Raw genomic sequence first — 20,895 nt, 5'->3', positions numbered from 1 at the left:
TCTGTGACGCTCCGCCCCATACCGTACTGAGCGTGCTCTGTGACGCTCCGCCCCATACCGTACTGAGCGTGCTCTGTGACGCTCCGCCCCATACTGTACTGAGCGTGCTCTGTGACGCTCTGCCCCATACCGTACTGAGCGTGCTCTGTGACGCTCCGCCTCATACCGTACTGAGCGTGCTCTGTGACGCTCCGCCCCATACCGTACTGAGCGTGCTCTGTGACGCTCCGCCCCATACCGTACTGAGCGTGCTCTGTGACGCTCCGCCCCATACCGTACTGAGCGTGCTCTGTGACGCTCCGCCCCATACCGTACTGAGCGTGCTCTGTGACGCTCTGCCCCATACTGTACTGAGCGTGCTCTGTGACGCTCTGCCCCATACCGTACTGAGCGTGCTCTGTGACGCTCTGCCCCATACTGTACTGAGCGTGCTCTGTGACGCTCTGCCCCATACTGTACTGAGCGTGCTCTGTGACGCTCCGCCCCATACTGTACTGAGCGTGCTCTGGGACGCTCCGCCCCATACTGTACTGAACGTGCTCTGTGACGCTCCGCCCCATACTGTACTGAGCGTGCTCTGTGACGCTCCGCCCCATACTGTACTGAGCGTGCTCTGTGACGCTCCGCCCCATACTGTACTGAACGTGCTCTGTGACGCTCCGCCCCATACTGTACTGAGCGTGCTCTGTGACGCTCTGCCCCATACTGTACTGAGCGTGCTCTGTGACGCTCCGCCCCATACCGTACTGAGCGTGCTCTGTGACGCTCCGCCCCATACTGTACTGAGCGTGCTCTGTGACGCTCCGCCCCATACTGTACTGAGCGTGCTCTGTGACGCTCCGCCCCATACTGTACTGAGCGTGCTCTGTGACGCTCCGCCCCATACTGTACTGAGCGTGCTCTGTGACGCTCCGCCCCATACTGTACTGAGCGTGCTCTGTGACGCTCCACCCACTACCACTCTGTTGTTACTGCAGTGATTTCAGCCTGTAGGTTTCACTTTCCTTGTACATTTGAGGCAAGCAACTTTTTCTTTTCCCATGGGTAGCCAACTGAACCAGCTGTTCTTGCAGTTTACATATGAGCTGTTCAACAGACATGAGTGCTTATCAGATACACTGATAATTTTACTTGATTATAAAACTTCAGTATTAATGACAGCATGATGTCACCTTGAATCCCTTTATTGTTTTTAAGGACTCCACTGTCTTGAAGATGTGATATACAGTACTGTAGCCATTAACTGTGAGCTATTGTAATAAAATTGGCATTTGCCTATTTTGGTAATATATATTAATTTAATTTGAATAAAAATATGTGTTTCTTTTCCCACATTCATGGAAGGTGGTCAAAATAAACCAAAATGGAAAAAGCAGAGTGTGTGCTTTCTGAGACAAGTTCTACATAGAATAGGGGCGAGTGACACTTGCAGTCCGAAGCTTGCAGTCACCCTGCAGCTGTTCTGGGCTGCAGCCCTGCATCATTCCATGGCTGTCCATTGGTTCTCTTTGATCTGTCAGGGTTTGTCTCAATCCCCCACCTTCAAACTGTCCTATTAACCATTTCAATTTATAATCTTTGTGTGAGAGAAATTATGACGGTCATTGGACAGAACCACATGACTGGGATTTTGTGAGAGATTTATTTAGTTTGCTTTTCCACGACAGGACAGGGAATGATTTGCGGTGGGTTGGGGAGACACAACTCGCAAAGAAACACGGGTCTGGGACTGAGACAAAGGCCAGGGAGACAGAAGGTTATTCACATGATTTGGGACTGGAGTGATGGTGAGTCACACTGAAACAATGGGGGGGGGGGGGTACTAGTACTACTAATCAACATGCAGAACTCGCTATATATCAGAAATACTTGCACATGAAGGTGTTGATGCCTTTTTGATTATCCGAAGCCTGGGGATACTTTAAGATTACCTCTGCGTCTAGAGAGTTAGTAATAAAGCAGAATTGAGAAGGGCTGACTTGGCTGGCTAAGTCGTGTCCGGCTGCCTTGGCTCATTAGCCATGTGCTGAGAATGGGGTGACTGTCATTGATCAGTTAGCCTTGGGTCTGTGGCACATTGTGCTGGAGATGAAAGTCTTCACTGAACTCGCTGAAATACACTATTACACATACACTATTCAGGCACTAGAGAGCAGTTATGGGACCTTTGGAGTTAAGGGAAACCATTCCTTTGGTCTTCTGGAAATTTTCCCTTTCCACCCAGTCAAGGGTGCAAATTTCATAATGAGGTACCTGTGATATGAACATTCATGCTGGACCTGTAAATTGAGCAGGGAATCTTTCTGTCAGTCCATATGCTTATACCTATTTCAAGGTTGCCAACCCTTTCTACCCTATAGATTGTGGAATTGCTTTCATATACATTGCACACATTTCAGTGAGACCGGAAAAGGTCGTGTCTGTGATTTTTTCCACTGGAATCCTATTACAATGCCGATGTGACAGAAGACATAAATTTTCCTCTTGGTCTATAATAGCACATGTATGCGTTGTGTACCGTTCCGTATATTTTCCATATATTTTTGGTTCGGTTTGCACAATGAAATGAATTAATACATTTATCGACACGTGTGAAATCTAAATTCACAGATGTAGATGTTCAACACAGAAAATATTATGCTAATTGTGGCTGCGAGTTGATTACAGCTAATGCTTGTACGTTCCATTATAATTGCTGGTTTGAGAACACTTTGGTTTCCCAAAATAGTACACCAGCACTGGAGAGAGAGTGGTTGGTAAGACCAGAGCCTGTATCACGAAGCCATTTTTTTTTTTGCTTAGCTGGATAACTTGTTAGATTTAAGGTACCTTAATTTAAATGGACTTAATTTTGTTTCGGACACGTTATCTGGCTGAGCAAGAAATCTTGCTTCGTGGTACAGGCCCCAAAAACAGAAGCAAACATACTAACTCATTTGAGAAATCATCTGAGCCTCCGTACAACCAGAGCGAAGCAGAAACAACCTCTGCAAGTTAATCATCCCGTGGCATTTAAGGTGATTTTGGCAGGAAATTCAGACTGAAAAATAACTAGGTTATAGCTACAGATATGCTGATATACTCGGTAGTAGAGAAGATTTAGTTTAGTTCATTATGGTTGTTATATTTTTGTTTTTCTAAATTTATTTTGCATAATTGTAATTGTCGACATGGGTGTCACAGGTAGCTGTTTTGGGGGGTGAGGTATTGTATTGAGTAGCCTCCCTCTGCTGTAACGTGGGTCTGCTGAAGTATGAGGACTGGCTTATTTATGTGAGCCGGGGATGCAGTCACATAAGAGGAAGTCTACAATGAAGAACGTGTCACAATGTTGACTAGAAACACAGAGGTACATGTTGGATCGAACAGTTTGGTACAAGGAATCCCCTCCAATTCCCATGATCCCCCCCTGTCATAACACAGTCCACCTAATCACTCTCTGACTTGTTACTCTCCTGCCACTGATTCTCATGGTTGTCTTCTGCTGTACCCCAAAGCAGAAGGGTCTGCTAATTGCTAACAAAGTGAGCAAAAGACAAAGAGCAAGAGTTATACAATGACTGATTGGTTCGCTAATGCACCTGGCAGCATCAAGGGTGGGACATCATCATCAATGAAGATAAGTGTGACCCTACAGTGGGGATTTCATGGTAGAATTGGGGTCCACTTCACAGCGGGCTCGTAGAAGAGGTTGCCAGCCGCTTTCCCAGATAAATTCTGAAACACAAAGACCGAAAGTTGTTTGTATTTTTCCGTACTCAGTCTTGTGACTGAAACTTCATACAGAAGTCAGTGTTGCAATTCAGTTCACTATGGAGTGACTCATCCGCTCTGTCTGAATGTCAGCTTTTTTCTAGTCTGCAGTATCTCTGCCTTCAGTGTCAGTGATTATAGTGCAAACCCACTTACAGTGAGCTGTGTCTCACCCCACTGCAGAAGCACTTACAATCTCACTGGCCCCACTGTGAAAGAGTGACATGCTCACCCCACTGCCAGTGTGAGCAGGTGTGAGGTCACCAGGGATGGTATGAACAGGAGGAAGACTTCAGAGGAGAAGAATCCCCACTTCATCACCCCGCTCTTCCCCCCACCGAGAGAACCTGACCGCTTTGGCTGCTGAAACATCAATTTTCTGTTGGAGAGAGAGACAACAGGATTAGAGAGAAACGAATGTGCAAAAACAGAGTGAGAAGAAGAGAAATTGAGTAAAAAACAAAACAGCTGTTAAAATGTCCAAAGTCCAAATTATCATCCCTCAATCCATCTTAAAACTGCTCATTCTCATTATGGTGATGGGGAGTGGGGAAGATAATTATCATCTGTGTTTAAATTTAGAATAAATTTATAATCTACTGGTGAAGGGCTTAAGACACTAGAAAGCTTTAAAGTTTAAAACCCAGTGGGTGAATCTGCTGGTGCCCCCCCGAGGAGAAACATGTTACATATAGTACTGTGCAAAAGTCTTAGGTAGTCTAAGAAAACGATGTTGAAATGATCTTTGTGTTCACGTAAAACTATGAAATTACGTCTGTCAAAGTGTGCTAGCATGGCCATTTCAAAACTTGTCGTAACGTCACGTCAGTGTGTGCCACAAACCTCCAGTACACCCAAGTATTATTTGACTGGGCCGCTGGCACCTTGTATTGCTAATCAATACTTCATTGACTTTTAAAACAACTAATTTAATTAATTAATGAAGTGAGTGGGTGGTGAAATCTAATGTTGTACATGGAATAGCTGGGGTACCCCTGAGGAGAGGTTTGGGAACTGTAGCGGTGTTCATCTAGCCATCCAGCAAGATATCAGTGAGAGAACAAAAAAAAGGTAGTTTTTGTGTTACTCTTAATATTCATATGTTCTAATGTTAAGTTGTGTTTTTTGTTCTGAGCACAAATGCTATTCAGATAAGAGTTATACAACGTTCCCTCTGACTGCCTAAGACTTTTGCACAGTACTGTATATTGCGTTAAGGAACACGTCTGATAATAAAATAATAATAAAATCCCAAGCAGCACAGCGCACAAGGCTGGGGCTGCATCCTGGGTGGGATACCAGTTGGTAAGAAAATGAATAACCTGTAGTTGTGTTGACTATAAGAGTCAATTAATATGTAGATTATTCACTGCCAGCCAGAAACGGTGGTTGAAAAGAAGGGAAATGCAGTGTGAAAAGAGCACTGTAAGACTGAACAAATACAGCAGCTAACAGTATAGCAGCGGTGATTTGGGACACAGCCAGAAAGGCGTGTGTGCTTACTTGGGGGGCTGATTTTCAGGTCGACTGGACCACTGCCACACCCACTCTGCGCTGCTGCATCGTCTGCACTGGTGCCAGTCTTCCGGCTTCCATAATGAAACAAGTGAAAAAACATGATTGGTTATGTTGCCTATTCCCCAGAACTTAGGGCACTTTGAGCATTTGTCCTTTCCCATACTGATCAGTTCCAAAGGGTCAGTCTCTGAGACCATTATTATGAGGTTTTTGTGAAAGGATGTGAGTGGGTTGCCTAATGCCGCAGTATGTGTACTTGCGACATGCAGTATAGTGCAGTAGAGAGTAATGTTGCAGCATGTGTACTTGTGTCCTACAGTATAGTGCAGCAGAGAGTAATGTTGCAGCATGTGTACTTGTGTCCTGCAGTATAGTGCAGTAGAGAGTATGGTGCAGCATGTCTATTTTTAACCTACAGAATATCACAGTATGTTGCAGCACATTTATTTTTGTGCTCACAGAAATTCTTGGGACACTTGCTCAATTAAGCAAAAATATTTTAGATTATAAATATTATAAAATAATATTTATAATATTATAATTAATATACAATAATAGTATCACAAAAATCAATATTTTATCCATTAGTTTACAAAAACATATTAGAAACAAGTTTTGGGTTTTTTTAAGTAGTTTTAAGTAAAACATTTGTTTCAAGTAGTAATAAATTGAAACCCAAATTATAGCTCTAAAAGCTGTTCTGAGCTTTTTTCATTTTTTCTTTTTAATTAGCAACACCTTTGCAATAAAATAAAAAACCAAACATTTGTGTTTAGTATGCCTTTGGAAAGCAATGACTACAACTGCAACTAATAGCAGAATGACAATAGCAAAACTGAATGAATCAAACAAAATTATGATACTTAATAAAAAGAAAATGTCTGTGCAGAAGATATGTGCAGATATATTAAACATTTCTTGTCAATGGGCTTTAGTTATGAAACCAATAAATTTGCGACATTTTTACAGAATTAAGTATGTGCGCCAAGACTTTCTGTGTATGTTTCTCTGTGACCTGTAGTAGAGTGCACACAGAGTATGCATGCACATTACCTGTAATATGCATTCTGTGACAGAATTTTCCTCGCTGGCTACCTGTGGGGTGATTGTCTTCTGGGGAGACGCCTGAGAAGTGCTACTGTAGCAGAGTTTTGAGAAAAACAAAATAAAACCAGTTTATTGGTTTTCTGACATCTTCCAAGTTGTTATATTAGTTAATACCATTCAGTGGAAAAAATGGTGCTATTGTTACAACAAATGCATTATGAATCAATACATCTTTATAGTGTATGCCTACTACATATAAAATATTCCACTGCTTAACCAACATCTTATTCCAAAGTGGAAATCTAGTCCATTCACTCAGCTGAATATTTTATGGAGGCAGGCAAATCCTTTTTATTAAGCAGCCTTTTTATTATTTAAACATCTGTCAAGTTTAATTAAAACTCATTAAAACATTTGCACACACTTTTCTGACCCGTCTGCCTGGGTGCTTCTCTCACACTCCAACTGTGCCTCAAGGAGGATCCTCTCTAGCTCCCCCTGCAGGAGAGATGAAGTGGTGCCCTGTGGGCCAATGACACTGTCTCTGCGACTGGCCACCGTGGTAGTGAATCCATCCAGTTCCACCCATGATGCTAAGAGATAGAGGACAACCGGTACAGTTGGTAAAATAGAGATATGGAAGAAATAGGAATTGGATAGCTGTTCAATTGGTAATAATAATAACCAGTTGGTATATCACTTGTGACAACATTTCATACTGCCCACAAATAAATTCATTCACGGTCATAAGCAGCAACACAAACTGCTTAGATCATTAGGCTGTTTGACACCAGAGCCTCCACACCGTGACCTGCGCCCACAAACCAATTCTGCCAGGATGGAGGGCTACCCAGGATTAGCTCTTTCTTCTGCAACGCCTGAGAAACTATGACATCAAGTCATGTGCAGCGTCAGCTTAGACCCAAATACCAACATTTTATGAATTAACCATTTCATTGGCATAGCTCACACATTAATCCGGAAAAACACAACACACAACACTCATTAAGCTATACCCCTAAGTACATAATTGTCAGATTTGGCATTTGCTGCCACTCTTCCAAATAACTACCAATCTGTTTGTCTGTCTTTCTATGCATTTTATTTGCCACAGAAATGTACAAAAGGCACATATGAACTGATGATAGTATATAAAGGATATGCTTTCATGGCACACAAAAAGTTAACTGTGTTGAACAGCATAGAAGCATACAAATGATACAAAGTGGTCAATGAATGACAATAATACAAGACAAATCAAAGGCACCATTAAACAAAAGTATAATTACACACCGGAATGTTCATATTTACATTTCTCTGACGACAGCCACCTTGCCCTCTATTTCTCTCTTGCACATCCCTTATAGTGGAAGGGAGGACTCTACACACTATTAAAGAGAAGGTAATGAAGAGCTGAAAGGGAGATGACTGGTGGGCCACAAGTTCAGAGTACCAGTGCCCTAGATTTCTTGGTGAGGTGATGATTACGTAATCACAGTAACACCCACCATGAAGCCACGAAAGACCAGACACCTGCGCCATCCCCCAATGTCATTCCAAGGAACTAGACGCTCCAGTTTTTAAAGATGCCTATTGTTTCACAACCATATCATCCACAAACATCTACAGCAGCGGCTGAATGAAAAGCAACAGAAAGTTAACACGTGTAGTGCTGTCGAGTGTCGGGTCGTTATAAACTGCTTATCGACAGCGATACCGTGGTGTAGGTGAGATATGAGGCAGCCTCTAGCGGAATAATGACATTCAAAAGAGTGGAAACCCAACAGCATCGTGCAAGCACAACTGAGTCCTCTTGAACACTGGAGCACAGAGTGGTCAGGGAGGGGCGCACTAAGCCAGAAACATGCAGCCCCGCACGATCGCAAATAAACGCAGTGCGCATGAGCAATTCATGACAGGACAGTTGAACGCATCAGCTACTCAGAATAAAATTGTTGTGCAATAAGTTTTCGTTTTTTGTTCGTACGACTCCAATACCTTGCTTATTGGTTGTATATGTGTCAATTGCAATCGGATTCTACTCACTTTTTCTAGAAACTATACTCGAACACAGAACGCTATCCAAAGCTTTCCTTGATGAAGAACGTGCAACATTTATAGGCCTGGCGCCTTATGTTATCTTATGTAAGCCTTAAACAGTTCCTGTTCGGCTGGCACTTTTGTGCAAGTTGTATAACACATGCGCAATAAAGCCACGAAAATTAAGCAGTAATTTGACTACAATTATTGCTGTAGTATGTCCTTAACTGACATATGGGACCTACCCTGGATTTCGTCCTCTGTTGATTGGGAACCAGTCAGTGACATTGTGAGTCGCCTTTGACGAAGGGAGAGATGCAGAGACACACGGTGCGCGTCCTGTACCGAGATGAACTCTCATTCACAGGGAATGTGTCTGTGTTGTTAGGGCTGCACGTAAGCATCCTGACGTCACATCTCTAATCCCCTCCTCCACCTTCTCCCCCACGTGTAGCTGCTGCAAAGTAAACAGATCTGCTGTTTAACCCTTTGTGTCACCAGCTGCTCTCCATACGTAGTTTGATTTTTTTGCGTTAGTGAACTGATGGCCACAACTGGGAAGCGAAACATGGATGGATGATTTTGAAATGTATAGATGTTTTAGTCGGAGAAACTGAGTAAATTCAATGTATATCATAATTATAATAGGCCTACAATTCGTTTTGAATAGTCTTCTCGTGCTATAGTCCAGAACAGAATATTTGGGTAAATTTTCTTCGTATCAAAGTAAATCTCGTTATATTCTAGTTGCTTCCTGACGACGAGAGGAAGTGACACGTAGCTTGGTTAATCTCTTAGGTAAGCGATGAACAGTTACTCGGAGAATTTACCTCGGTGCTGAAAATTTACATAGCAGGTATCCCAAAAGACAACTCAGAAATTTTATATTTGTTACTAAAATGTCAGTCGTTAATAATATTTAACAACGTCTTTTTTGTAAAGCAACAATCGCGCACAGAGGTGAAGTAATTCAGTTTCGCGTTTTCTCTGACCTCATATAAACCGTCAGAAACGGAGTGGTATAGGTTATTACGGCGGTGCGGACTTGTGAATTGAAGGTGAATATTTGCATTTGCAGTGCTGGTGGCAATGACATTATACCTCGTTATTTCGCCTTTCGCTGCCAGCTTGTCTGAGCAGAGAACATTGATAACGCTACAATAGTTTGTGTAGGCATGGGACTTTTACGTAACAATACATACATTTCGTGTTAGGTTTTATCTTTATGTCCACACCGAATACTCAACTATTAGTTGCATTAAAATAAGTACGTGATTTGCAGGACTAATAATTAGTATCCTTCCTTGCCGCCGCAATGCGACTGCGCAGGAACCTCTGCGGCTGAATGGGTGTTACTCCAAATTCGGTGTCAGATTTAGAGACGCAGCTTCACGTGATGTTGAGAATGAACGTGAGGTTCCCGTCCACGTGCGCTAACTCTCTACGCATTTTACGTAACTCAAAACACGTAGCCAGTGCCACGTTTATTCATTTTTATTTTATTTTATTATTTAAGCTATTTCCACTTTACTTTTATACAGTGTATAAAAGGCAAATTCAAAGAAATTTATGTTAAATAGTCTTAAACAGCACGAGATGCATCTTAGTTTCATTATCTTAATTACTTTCTGATACTTGAACGCTGTCTGACATTCTGATACTTACACAACTGCTACCAAATCAGTTGATTACGCCAATTTAGTGATGAATCATATTGTGTATTGAAGTGTACTACATTTTCTGACACAATTATGAATATGGTAGTCACTCGTCCCTTATAATTCAGTACTATAAAGTCTCGTACTGGAACATGAAATGCTGCGTACAGTACGATTCCGTATTATCAGGGACGGATGGCAGCCCTAATTAGGAATGCTGAATATAATACGACAATTGGTGACCTTAAGTGTATAAACATGTTGAACATGTCTGTTTAAAGACCTGCTCAGTACATCCATCCATCCATTTTCCAAACAGCTTCCTGCACAATACATTGTTGCCCAAAAATGAATGGTATGTTCTGATTTTTCAGAAGCCACACTCGGGTCACAAAATCTCATGCCCACTGTGTTAGTCACCCTGTGCCAGAGCTGATCTGTACACCCCAGTTATGAAATCTTTCCAGGATTATAATTTCTAATTATGATAATGCACCTGAAGTGTTTTTGACTGCAGAGTCTTTACTTTTTTCACTGGTTTGTTTGGGGTCATAATATCTGATGACAATCAAGAATTGTATCAAGAATTGTGACCATTGTGCTGAATCTGATTGGTGCACCCTAGTCATCAAATCTTTCCAATATTACAGAAAAAAATTACATAAGTGTGTAGTAGCGGGGAAAAATGCAGCAGCAGTTTGCAAGAGGGGGGAAAAAGTAGAAACTAACAATTTGAGTAAACTGTCTGCGGTGATATAACCCTGTGTGCTAAAATATCCAAGTTGTATTTGTCTTAATGGCTAGAAATAACAGCCAGGTCTCTCTAGGGCCCCTTGAGTTTGAGTAATTAAGTAATGAGTTGATACATTATAAAGGGTGCTAATCTGGTTAGGGAAGAAACAATTCACAATGCCCTGAAGTCCAATAAGACCTTTTTTAAGGTCTTAACTATTGAGTTGCTGTTACATACTCTGCCACTGATACTAAGTGTCAGGACTGCTGAAGGTACGATGGGAAGGGAAGCGTGGGAGTCCAAGTATAAGGGATAAACTCAGGGTTTATTAGAGGGAGAACACAATTGGGGGCACAGAGAAATGTCAGCGACTACAAGACTTTAATGACAAGACTGGAGAAAGACTAACTGGGAAGCACTTAAATACACAGATTCGATTGGACAAGACTAGCAACAGCTGGTAATTCCACACGAGGTTAACGAGGGGGTGTGGGACTCAGGAGGATTGATGCATGGCTGAACACGCAGTTAAGATTGTGCTCTTATAAAAATACGAACCAAGTGGGTATGTGCATAGACCACGGCCCATTGTTCCAGTCGGCTTGAATGTCTTTTTTTGTCCTATCCATGGTAGTTGATCCACATTTCCTGGGTGGTTGCGCTTCTAGGCAAAAGCTGAACCTCTTCGCTAACCTGGTCCATGTGAAGAGCCTGCCCAACTGCAGTACTCGGCAAAACAACCTGGACCTGATAATTATATACGAGCAGACATGGAGCATGATGTTAATCTCACCTTTCATTAAGTAGTTAAAGGGACATTGAGCAACAGTGCCCCCTTGCTGCGTTGACGTAACAGCGCAGCAGGCTGCCTGTCCGTGTGTAAAGCTCAACGCCCACGTCTTCCCCAGCCCGTCTGCATGACACAGAGCCAAGGGGGTTATTGAGTGTCTCAAGACGATCACCAGGGAGACATCTCGCCGAATCACTAACTTTGCCTTTGACCGCACTACCAAGAAGAAATGTCAGAAGGTCATGGTCACGCACAAAGCCAACATCATGTGAGTTCCCATCATCTGTGAGATGAGTTCATCATCTGCTAGCAGCACTTCCTCTGTCCTACACACTCATTTGTTCTGTAACGTAGCATGAAGGTTTGATGAGGCAGACAGTTAGCGAACAAAATGGTTTACTGTAAGAAAAAAATCGCAGTGAGCCTGGAAATGATCCCTCAGGGTACAGGGTGGTAGGGAGGACCCAGTATGAGATACAGGTCTACCACAGGATACACACACACACACACACACACACACACACACACACACACACACAGGGATTCATTATCTTTGTCTTTGTGGGGACTCTCCATTTCTATGGGTATAATCCTAATCCCAACATGACGACCTTAACCGCTACCCAGCCCTAACTTTAAGCATATAAATAATCAAACAAAGTACAAGGCTTTTGGTATTTTTAGTTTTTTGACTGAATTCACAGATTTTTATAAAATTGATTATCCTTGTGGGGATTGGAAAAATGCCCCAATAGGTTTTTTTTTTTTTATCACATTGTGGGGGCCAAATACAGTAGGTGAATCACCTGCATTCATATCACAATAATATATTAGTGTGGTGTAGGGCCTCCTTTTGCAGCCAATAGCAATTCATCTTGGGCATCAATTCATCTCGGTAATGAAAGATACAGGTCCTGCACAGTGACCAGAGGGATTTTGAGCCATTCCTCTTGCATAATATTGGCCAGGTCACTGTGTGATGCTCCATCTCCTCCAAATCACTCCAAATTGTGTCAATAATATTCAGATCTGATGACTATGCATGCCATGGGAGATGTTCAAGAACACAAGAACATTAGATATTTACAAATGAGAGGAGGCCCTTTGGCCCATCAAGCTCGTTTGGGGAGAACTTAACTAATAGCTCGGATTTGTTAAAATCCTATCTAGCTCTGATTTAAAGGATCCCAGGGTAAGGTTTTAGCTTGCGCTACACTAGCACGAAGACTATTCCATACTCTAACTATACGCTGTGTAAAGAAGTGCTTTCTCAAATTTAGCTAAAAAAGTTCTCCCGCTAATTTCCATTTATGGCCATGAGATCAAGTATTTAAACTAATATTGAAATAGCCATTTGGCTGAACAACATCCAGTGTTACGATCCCCAGTGTAGGGTTGGGGATCGCCAGAAAGGTAAAGGAAAGGGAACGGGAAAAAGGGAACACGGGAAACAAGAGGGATCTTCTTTTTTTTTCCCCACAAAGACTTTCACAAACACCAGGTGTAACAGACTTCGGGAGTGACAAGGCCAAAACAATAAACAAAACACCGCTAACGAAAACGTCCCGGACCTAAATTTAAGTGCAACACAAGGAAAACAAAATACAACACCAGATTCTGACTCCCTAACCAAACATACAATAAACCACGTCTCGCAAAACAAAAAGGCAGTCACTCCTTACACACACCTGGTACAAACACACACAGCAAGCATACAAAACACAGGCAAAGGTACCAAAGGGAGATGGCAAAGAGAGTAGTCCAAAAACAAGCAGAAGATCAAATAAACCAGGAAATCAAAACAAACCAAAGCGACAGTACCAGAAAGGGGCGAAGCGAAAGTCGGAGTCCAGAACAAAACAGTCATACACGTATAGTCAAAATCAATAAGCAAACCAATCTCACAAATCCAAAAGAACCGAGCAGAGCCCTCGAGGGATCTTGCTGTCCGGCTTTTCTGTTCAGGAACCAGGAAGTGACGCGCGGCGCATTGGAAGAGCCGTGGGCGGGGTCTGGTCAGCAAGGCGGAGCCAAGATGCAGCCGGCGAATGACGACGAGGGAGGGAGGTCCGGAGCGGAGTCCAGGGAGCGGCAGAGGAATGGGCGAGTGGGCAGACTTCCAAACACGCACACAATATTCTAGGTGGGGTCTTACCAAGGAATTGTATAATCATAGCATCACCTCCCTTGACTTAAATTCCACACACCTAGAGATGTAACCCAACATCCTATTGGCTTTTTTATTGCTTCCCCACACTGGTGAGAGTGGGACATGGAAGCATCAACATATGCATGGAGGTCTTTCTCATAATCAGATACCATTATTTCCGTGGAACCCATAAAATATCTGTACTTTATATTTCTGCTCCCTACATGGATTACCTTACATTTAACTATGTTAAATTTCATCTGCCAGGTATCAGCCCAGTCACTAATTTTCATGTTCACTTTCATGTTCATCAAACCACTCCATCACCAGTCTTGCTGTGTGTATGGGTAAAATACTTGAACCACTGGGTGAACAGGATCCTCCAGAATGTTTCAGTAGTCCTTGGCAGTGACACGACCATCTAGAACAAGTAGTGGGCCTAGGGAATGCCATGATATTGAAGCCCAAATCCTCATTGATCCTCCCCTGTGGGTCCGCAACAGTCCAGGTGGTAAGCCACTTTGGGGCTTCTCCACACTGTAATTCTCCCAGATGTGGGAAAGACAGTGAAGGTGGACTCGTCAGAGAACAACATGGTTCACATTGTCCACAGCCCAAGATTTGTAGTGCTGGCACCATTGAAACTGACGTTTGGCTTTTGCTTGAGTGATGAAAGGTTCGGCTATAGTAGCCAGACCATGAATACTGACCCTGTAAAGCTCCCGACAAACAGTTTGGTAGAAATAGGAGAGTCGAGGTGCACATGTAATTCTGCAGTGAGTTGAGCAGCAGTGGTTTTAGGGTTTTTGGATACAATTCGAGTTAGTACCCAGATATCCCCTTTCAGACAGCTTCGTCTTGCGTCTACAGTTATTCCTTTTGGATGTGGTCTGTCCTTTGTGGTCGTATGTCAACATTTCTCTGAATACCGTGGACCTCGATACATCACAAAGACTTGCTGTCCTGGTCACAGATTTAAGCTTGACGTCAACTAGTCGCTAATCACGTGATTATGCTACTAACAACTGGGACACCTTAGAGAAGAGTTATGTGGAAGTGTGGGGAAAAGAGATAGATGTAGTGAAGCAAAAATTGAGCAGATGGAATTTTTGTACCTCAATTACATTTAATGCATTAATGAATACCTTTTAACTTAACATCTCCCTTATGGGGTTATTATCATAGTAATATTATTTGCAAATGTGTATGGAAAGTTGTGTGACTGTATCTCAATCCATGTGTGTGTAATCAGATTTGTAAATGTGTCAAAGAATTTGTTCATGCGTACTGAGATTTGCAAATGTGTACAGGAATCTGTAAATGTGTATTCAGAATCCATGCGCGTAATCAGATTCATAAACCTGTAAAAGAGTCTCTTAAATGTGTAATGAGATTTGCAAGTGTACTGAGATTTGTACATGTGTTCAGTCGTGCCACCCCTACCACACACACACCATTTCTTCTAGCCATACGTTTTTACATTCCGGGAGGCAGCTGGAGAACCCAAGGAAATCCTAGCAAACATATATGCAAAGTGCTAGAGCTGAGTAGCCATCTTACAGCCCAGGAGCTGTGAGACTATGGTGCTGCCTGCTGAGCCACATCACCATGCCAATTATGAACAATATTAACTATGGCAATAAAGAATAATATGACGAGCAGGTATGTAATTTTATACATGGGTGCACAGTGTACAAGTATGTTCTGCTGAGGACTTTCCAACTGTGAGCACACAATCTCCATAATTAGAGTCCCTGTGCGCTTTGTCATTCTGACAGTAAAGTTTGTAGTTGTCTGTCACATTCAGGAAGTTGGCACACAGCGTCTTCCTGCAGAGCTGTTGAGAGGCGGCACAGCTATAACCAAAGATCAAGTATGAGAACACAGTCATCCACAGCTACTGTACAGTATGTAGGTCAAGATCCCTCTGTAATCATTAGCGATTCACCATGATGTGCAGTCAAATGGTCCTTCACAGCCATAAGCATGTCTGTATGTAACCATTCCATGTTTCCTGGAACTCATACTGTACTCCACTCCAAAAGAAGACAATGAAATTCGGCCTCTCTGCAGTCCAAAGGCACCCCTGTAGCTTCAGCGTTTTTGTCATAGTCCTTCAGGCTTAAGGAGAGGCTGCACCCCAAGTGAACCTGTAACACAGGTCCTACTGTGACACAGTGACATGTCTTCATACTGTGCACCAACTTTAAAGACATTTGATTCATCTGCATGTCACGTTAAATGTCCACGGATTACTATTGAATGGAATGTAGCTTACCAAGCTGGTTCAGAACTCATACCAATTTCATGTACTGGTAGTGCTTAACCTATATGGTAACATTATTGGCAGCTTGGGGGCTGGGCTGGTAGGCAGGGGAGGTGAGAGGGTGGGTTTCCCCTTTTGTCCATCTGTGACTGTTTGCATGTCTGTCTGTCATACTCTATCATCCGTCTCTTACTGTTTGTGTGTTACTGTCTCTGACTGGTTATCTGTCTTATGTTCTGTCTGATGTTCTCTGTGTCTGTCTGGGATTCTTGTCTCCTCTGTCTTACTGCCTCTCTGTCATTCCATCTGTCTGCTTGTGACACTATAGTCACTCTCATGCTGTCCACTCTGACAATCCCTGCATGGACATCTAGGTCCATCGCTATAAGCACGTTTCCTTGTGGTACACGTACAGGTAATATCTACTAATGACACCATGTGAAAATACCTCATTTCTGACTTCTAAGCGACAGTCCCTTGTCTCCTGGTGCCAGTGGTCCTTAAGTTGCAGTCCCACAGGTCTCCTCGGATCTGTTCGACCATCGTCTCTTTGGTCTGTCCTGTTGAAATCAAGCAGTAAATAAAACAATGCATCTGAACAGTGAATCATGCATGATTATTGCACAACGCTGTCCATATTGCATACCAGAAGTGCAGCGGTAGGTTAAATTAGTTTAAGCTTTGTCAGAAAGGGCAGTGTCAGGCACCCAGAGTCAAGCAGGATGGGGTATGAATTTGTATATATAAAGGCAGTCAGTTCTATGACATTTATAGTTTGATGGAAGTGAGTTTGTGTAGAAATAACCCCGTTAGGGCTGTGGAATGCTTCCTGTTTTCTGTTCCCCTCATGTGGATCTGTGCATTGGATAGCTGTGCCACCATCTCCTGTGTTTTCCTGACTAATCAAGTCCCTTGTTTCTGAATCTGTCTGGGTCATATTAAGAATATGTTGCATCAAAGGGAAAGTAAATCTGAAGTCGCCTAGTGATAAGTGAAGAGTCTATCTCTCGCTGTTACTGGTGGACCTAGGAGGCTAGTTGCACCACAGGTGCCTTCGTGTGAGCCGTCGTTAACAACCTACACCACCAGCCTGCCTTTTAAGAGGCCACGCCCACACCCATTCGACTCCACCCACACACAGCTCTCTCCATGCTCCTGTATGAACAGACTTATTTGTGGCAGTTCAGCTGTCACCATTTCTGCCAGAGGCCTGATATCCACTTTGCACACAGCCCGTCGGCCCACGTTTCACCATCTGGAGTGGTGCGACTTTCACTGCCGGCAACCCGTAGGAGATATGGAAGATACAATGGGAGCGATCAGCCTAGGTACTTCAGCAGCTTTATCTAAGGTAGCCAGGTGTCCTGGTCTGGCCAGGACGGTCCCGATTTCAGGCTATACATCCCAGTGTCTTGAGAAATAATTCTCAAGACTCTCTTGCTTTGTACAATGACAGCTTTCAACCACAGTTGGGCGTTTATACTCCCAGGCTGTGTGGATTAAGCCTTAAGACGTTTCTATCTGTCAATAAAAAAAAAACACGACGGAGATGAGGATGCTGATCCATGCTGTGAATCTCACAGATTAACCATTCTGAAGAGAAAACGCCTTTTTAATCAGGGGCTGGAGCAGGCATCCCCTCAATCCAATACCGAACGATGCTACTGAAGTTTTATCCACTCATTGCAAAAGCATTTATTCGGTTGTATGCAGAGGAAATTCAGTCATTCATGACCATCTGTTCACTTCCAAGCACAAAACATAGCTCGAGGCCACACCAAGTCAGTAAAAGAAGGTAACAAATGAACCAGTTTTTCACAGAAGGGTATAACTCATTGCATGTAATAGTGCATTAACATTCAGTATGGCCCTTTGAAAAGAAACAAAATGCCCTTGGTTTGTCCAAGAAACAATAGTGAATATGTATGCACTATTAAAGGCCTTGGGTTTGTCCATAGTGAATATTTATACATTATGTTTATGCAGTGAGTTTCTCCAAAAAACAGTAGTGAATGTTTATGCCCTATTAAAGACACAGATGTTTAAAGGAACATCACAAATGTTCATGAAGTATGCAATTCAATTTCAAAAAATGTTTAGCAATTTGATGTTGAAGCATAGCCTACGTGTTTATTTGTGTGCATATCCCCTGATCCCTCTCTGATGATGATGAGGATGGGTATTATGCTTGGGCACGAGCTAAGACACATATACACATACACACATGCTACACAAGTGTCCCAGGAACTCTGAAAATCTGTCACCCCAGCTTCAACTCTTCTTGCCACTCCACACCACAGTCCGAGGAATAAAACAAGTTCCTCTGATTGGTGGCTTGAAGCAAAGTTTTGTTTGTACTTGTTTAGAAATGGCCACATGTTATGCATTTTATTTGATACTCGTGAATATTTAGATTGTAGCAAGCTAAGCAAATCTCAACAAAAAAATAATTAAAACCTGTCTTTCAGTTTATTGCACTGTGATGGTAATTGTTAGTCTGGAATGATAGGTTGTTGTAAAAGTTTAACCTACCAACTCTAAAGTATAATTTATCCATTGGTAAAGCCTCATGAAAATTGTAAATGAACTGATGGGGTCCTGTCAAATTGTCATTTGAGTACTGGTCTGGTTATGCCAGGTTAGGTCATTGGTATTTTCAATGGTTTGAATACTGCCTTAAGTACTTGAATCATACTCGGTATTGGCAAGTACACAAATGTAAGTACTCATACTCGGTCTGAAAAAAATGGCATTGATGCAACCCTAGTGACTTCATTAAGTGTTAGATCCACCAAGGGTAATCCTTGGTTCAAGGACTTTTTTACGCCGATGTCCACACAGCATCCCTGCAGTATCAGCTCTTCTTACAAACTGTGTTCTTAGCTGCCAGGCTTCTCTCTCACTCATACGTTCCTATTGTAACAGCAGCGTTCATTGGCCTCTGCCACCTGTGGGCCCTCGGCTGTCCTCAGCTGCAGCGGGTGTGTCACGCTCAGCACATTACTGCCAGTGTACTCCCCTGACGGGTAACAAGCTGAAAGCAAAGGGTGCCCCGGATGCTTACATATGTCAGCTTATGCCATCCCTCTTAAATTCCTCTGAAAACACACAGTGATGGCCCATGAAACGAGAGCCTGATCGACACCATTCTAAGCTCAGTTGTAGATCAAGTTGGGGGAACATTTAGGAACTTACTTCATAAGCTTAGATGTTTCATCATTTTACTGCAAACTCAGGTCCGTAACCCTCACGGGCCATAAAAAAAGACGCAGCACTTTCATATAGATTTATTTGTAAGCATTTACCCTCAGTGCAGAGAAATATTGACAGATCTGAGTGTAAATAGCAGGTGACAGGATGGTGTGGTGAGTAGCAGTATTGCCTTACACCCCCCACGTGGCTGTGTGGGTAGAGTTTGCAGGTTCTCCCTGTCTGTGTTGGTTTCCACCTGCAATCCATGGTCTTGTTATAGACAGACATTGTTTTGAACCAGGCGATGTGCTGGAGATTTGAGATGGCTCGGTTCCACAGTTGCTTTAATAACTGAGGGAAAAAAAACAACTGTGAAAATTCCCTTTGGCACAATGGCTTTAAGAGTTTAAGAAGGAGGAGAACATCGTGATCCAGACTTACGACTTAAACCTGTCATTTCATCTTATAGTGTAATCTTGATTCACCTTTGGAATAATCACATCTGGTGTGCCTCCCCTGATGGCAAACTGTGTAAAGCACTGTGGTTTGTCCAGTGCTAGAACCTCCTGCTGTCCTGGGTTTTTTTGGTCTGTTCTAGCCACTATTTTGGTGAAGAACCTCTTTTCCAGGGGTTTGAGTGTAGGCCTGGTTCAGGGAGCAGAGGTCTATATGAAGATGTATTATGATATGGCGGCCAGACTTTTTGGGTACAGGGAAACACAACATGTCATGGTGAACTTGTGTTCTGCAGTGTCTTGGGTGCCTGGACCCTGAAGCAAGAAGTGTGCATCAAGGATGTAATTTATGATGACTGGTTGGGAATGTGCACCATAGTAACGAAACTGTGGGTGAGGAGACCTTGTACTGCATCCCAAATCCTCTCACAGTGTCCAAGGGCAAGTGACACACGAACCACTTCAAATGTTGACTAGATGCACATCCAGAGGTGCCTTTCTACACAGCTCTGTCATACTGAGCTGTTATTTTTGTATTCATAGGCTTCCTGTTAGCTTTAATGAGTCTGATCATTCTTCTCTGACCTCACTCATAAACAAGAGCTGTATCAGGAACAGAACTACCACAGACTGGATATGTTTTGTTCATCACACCATTGTCTGTAAACTCTAGACACTTGAGTATGTGAATATCCCAGGAGGGAGGCTGCTTCTGAGATGCTGGAGCCACCATGTCTGGCACCGACAATCATGAAACGTTTAAATTCACTTAGATCAGATATCTTATAATGCTTAGCTGCACAATAACAATCTCTTGACCCTGTCTGTGTGCTGAATGTGTTAAGCTACTGACACGTGATTTGCTGTTTGGAGAAGAATGTTGCTTACAAGCATTAACAAGCCGCAGTACCTAATAAAGTGTTAGTGTAGTATATATTGTGGACTGATAAGCATAGGTTGGTCTAAAAAACATCAATACTTTAAAAGCTGATAATGATATCTATGACTAAGCCATAGGCTAAGACTTATCATGAAGATATTTTATCTTGAAAAACTGACTGTTTTGTGAATACTTCCTGAGACCAGCTGTCAACAGGTATTGCACTAGGTATTGAAGTGTACCATTCTGTCAAAAACATAGATAGAAAAAACAGGAAGCACCTGCTTAAATTATGGAGATCAAGAGCAATGTATCTGGGGCCAGAATGGCATTCTGAGATTCATCCTGCTGTACCTTTTCCTTTCTCCAAAGTTATTGCAATGCCATTTTTGAGAGTATAAGATTTTGTAGTCC

At 42.7% G+C, this 20,895-nt stretch overlaps 1 protein-coding gene across 6 annotated transcripts; it reads right to left on the bottom strand.

The window, feature by feature from the left end:
* Positions 1-1,623: 1,623 nt before the first annotated feature.
* Positions 1,624-13,509, bottom strand: LOC111839152 (BCL2/adenovirus E1B 19 kDa protein-interacting protein 3). 6 transcript variants are annotated; one of them, XM_023802805.2, is made up of 7 exons: positions 13,445-13,509; positions 8,604-8,815; positions 6,743-6,911; positions 6,325-6,409; positions 5,257-5,342; positions 3,986-4,132; positions 1,624-3,717 (listed from the first exon to the last, which is right to left on the bottom strand). In XM_023802805.2, exons 2-7 carry the CDS (start codon positions 8,644-8,646, stop codon positions 3,669-3,671), a joined length of 579 nt encoding a protein of 192 aa, XP_023658573.1. In that variant the 5' UTR covers positions 8,647-8,815; positions 13,445-13,509; the 3' UTR covers positions 1,624-3,668. The 6 variants fall into 6 exon arrangements, with proteins under 6 accessions (XP_023658573.1, XP_023658575.1, XP_023658576.1 ...); XM_023802807.2 differs by having other exon boundaries at positions 6,325-6,406; XM_023802808.2 differs by having other exon boundaries at positions 6,752-6,911.
* Positions 13,510-20,895: the final 7,386 nt, after the last annotated feature.

Source organism: Paramormyrops kingsleyae, chromosome 2 (genome assembly GCF_048594095.1).
Source record: "Paramormyrops kingsleyae isolate MSU_618 chromosome 2, PKINGS_0.4, whole genome shotgun sequence".
Taxonomy (NCBI): Eukaryota; Metazoa; Chordata; class Actinopteri; order Osteoglossiformes; family Mormyridae; genus Paramormyrops; species Paramormyrops kingsleyae.
Note: the sequence above shows the minus strand (reverse complement) of the source record. Positions and strands in the feature narration are given on the sequence as shown.

What these genes read in the sequence shown, in the direction of transcription:
- LOC111839152 (XM_023802805.2), bottom strand. Translation starts at nt 8,646, where the DNA reads ATGTCACTGACTGGTTCCCAATCAACAGAGGACGAAATCCAGG. An exon ending in AACAGAGGACGAAATCCAGG is followed by an intron (nt 6,912 to 8,603) that starts GTAGGTCCCATA and finishes TCTATCTCTTAG; the next exon opens with CATCATGGGTGGAACTGGAT. An exon ending in CTGCTCACACTGGCAGTGGG is followed by an intron (nt 3,718 to 3,985) that starts GTGAGCATGTCA and finishes TTTGTGTTTCAG; the next exon opens with AATTTATCTGGGAAAGCGGC.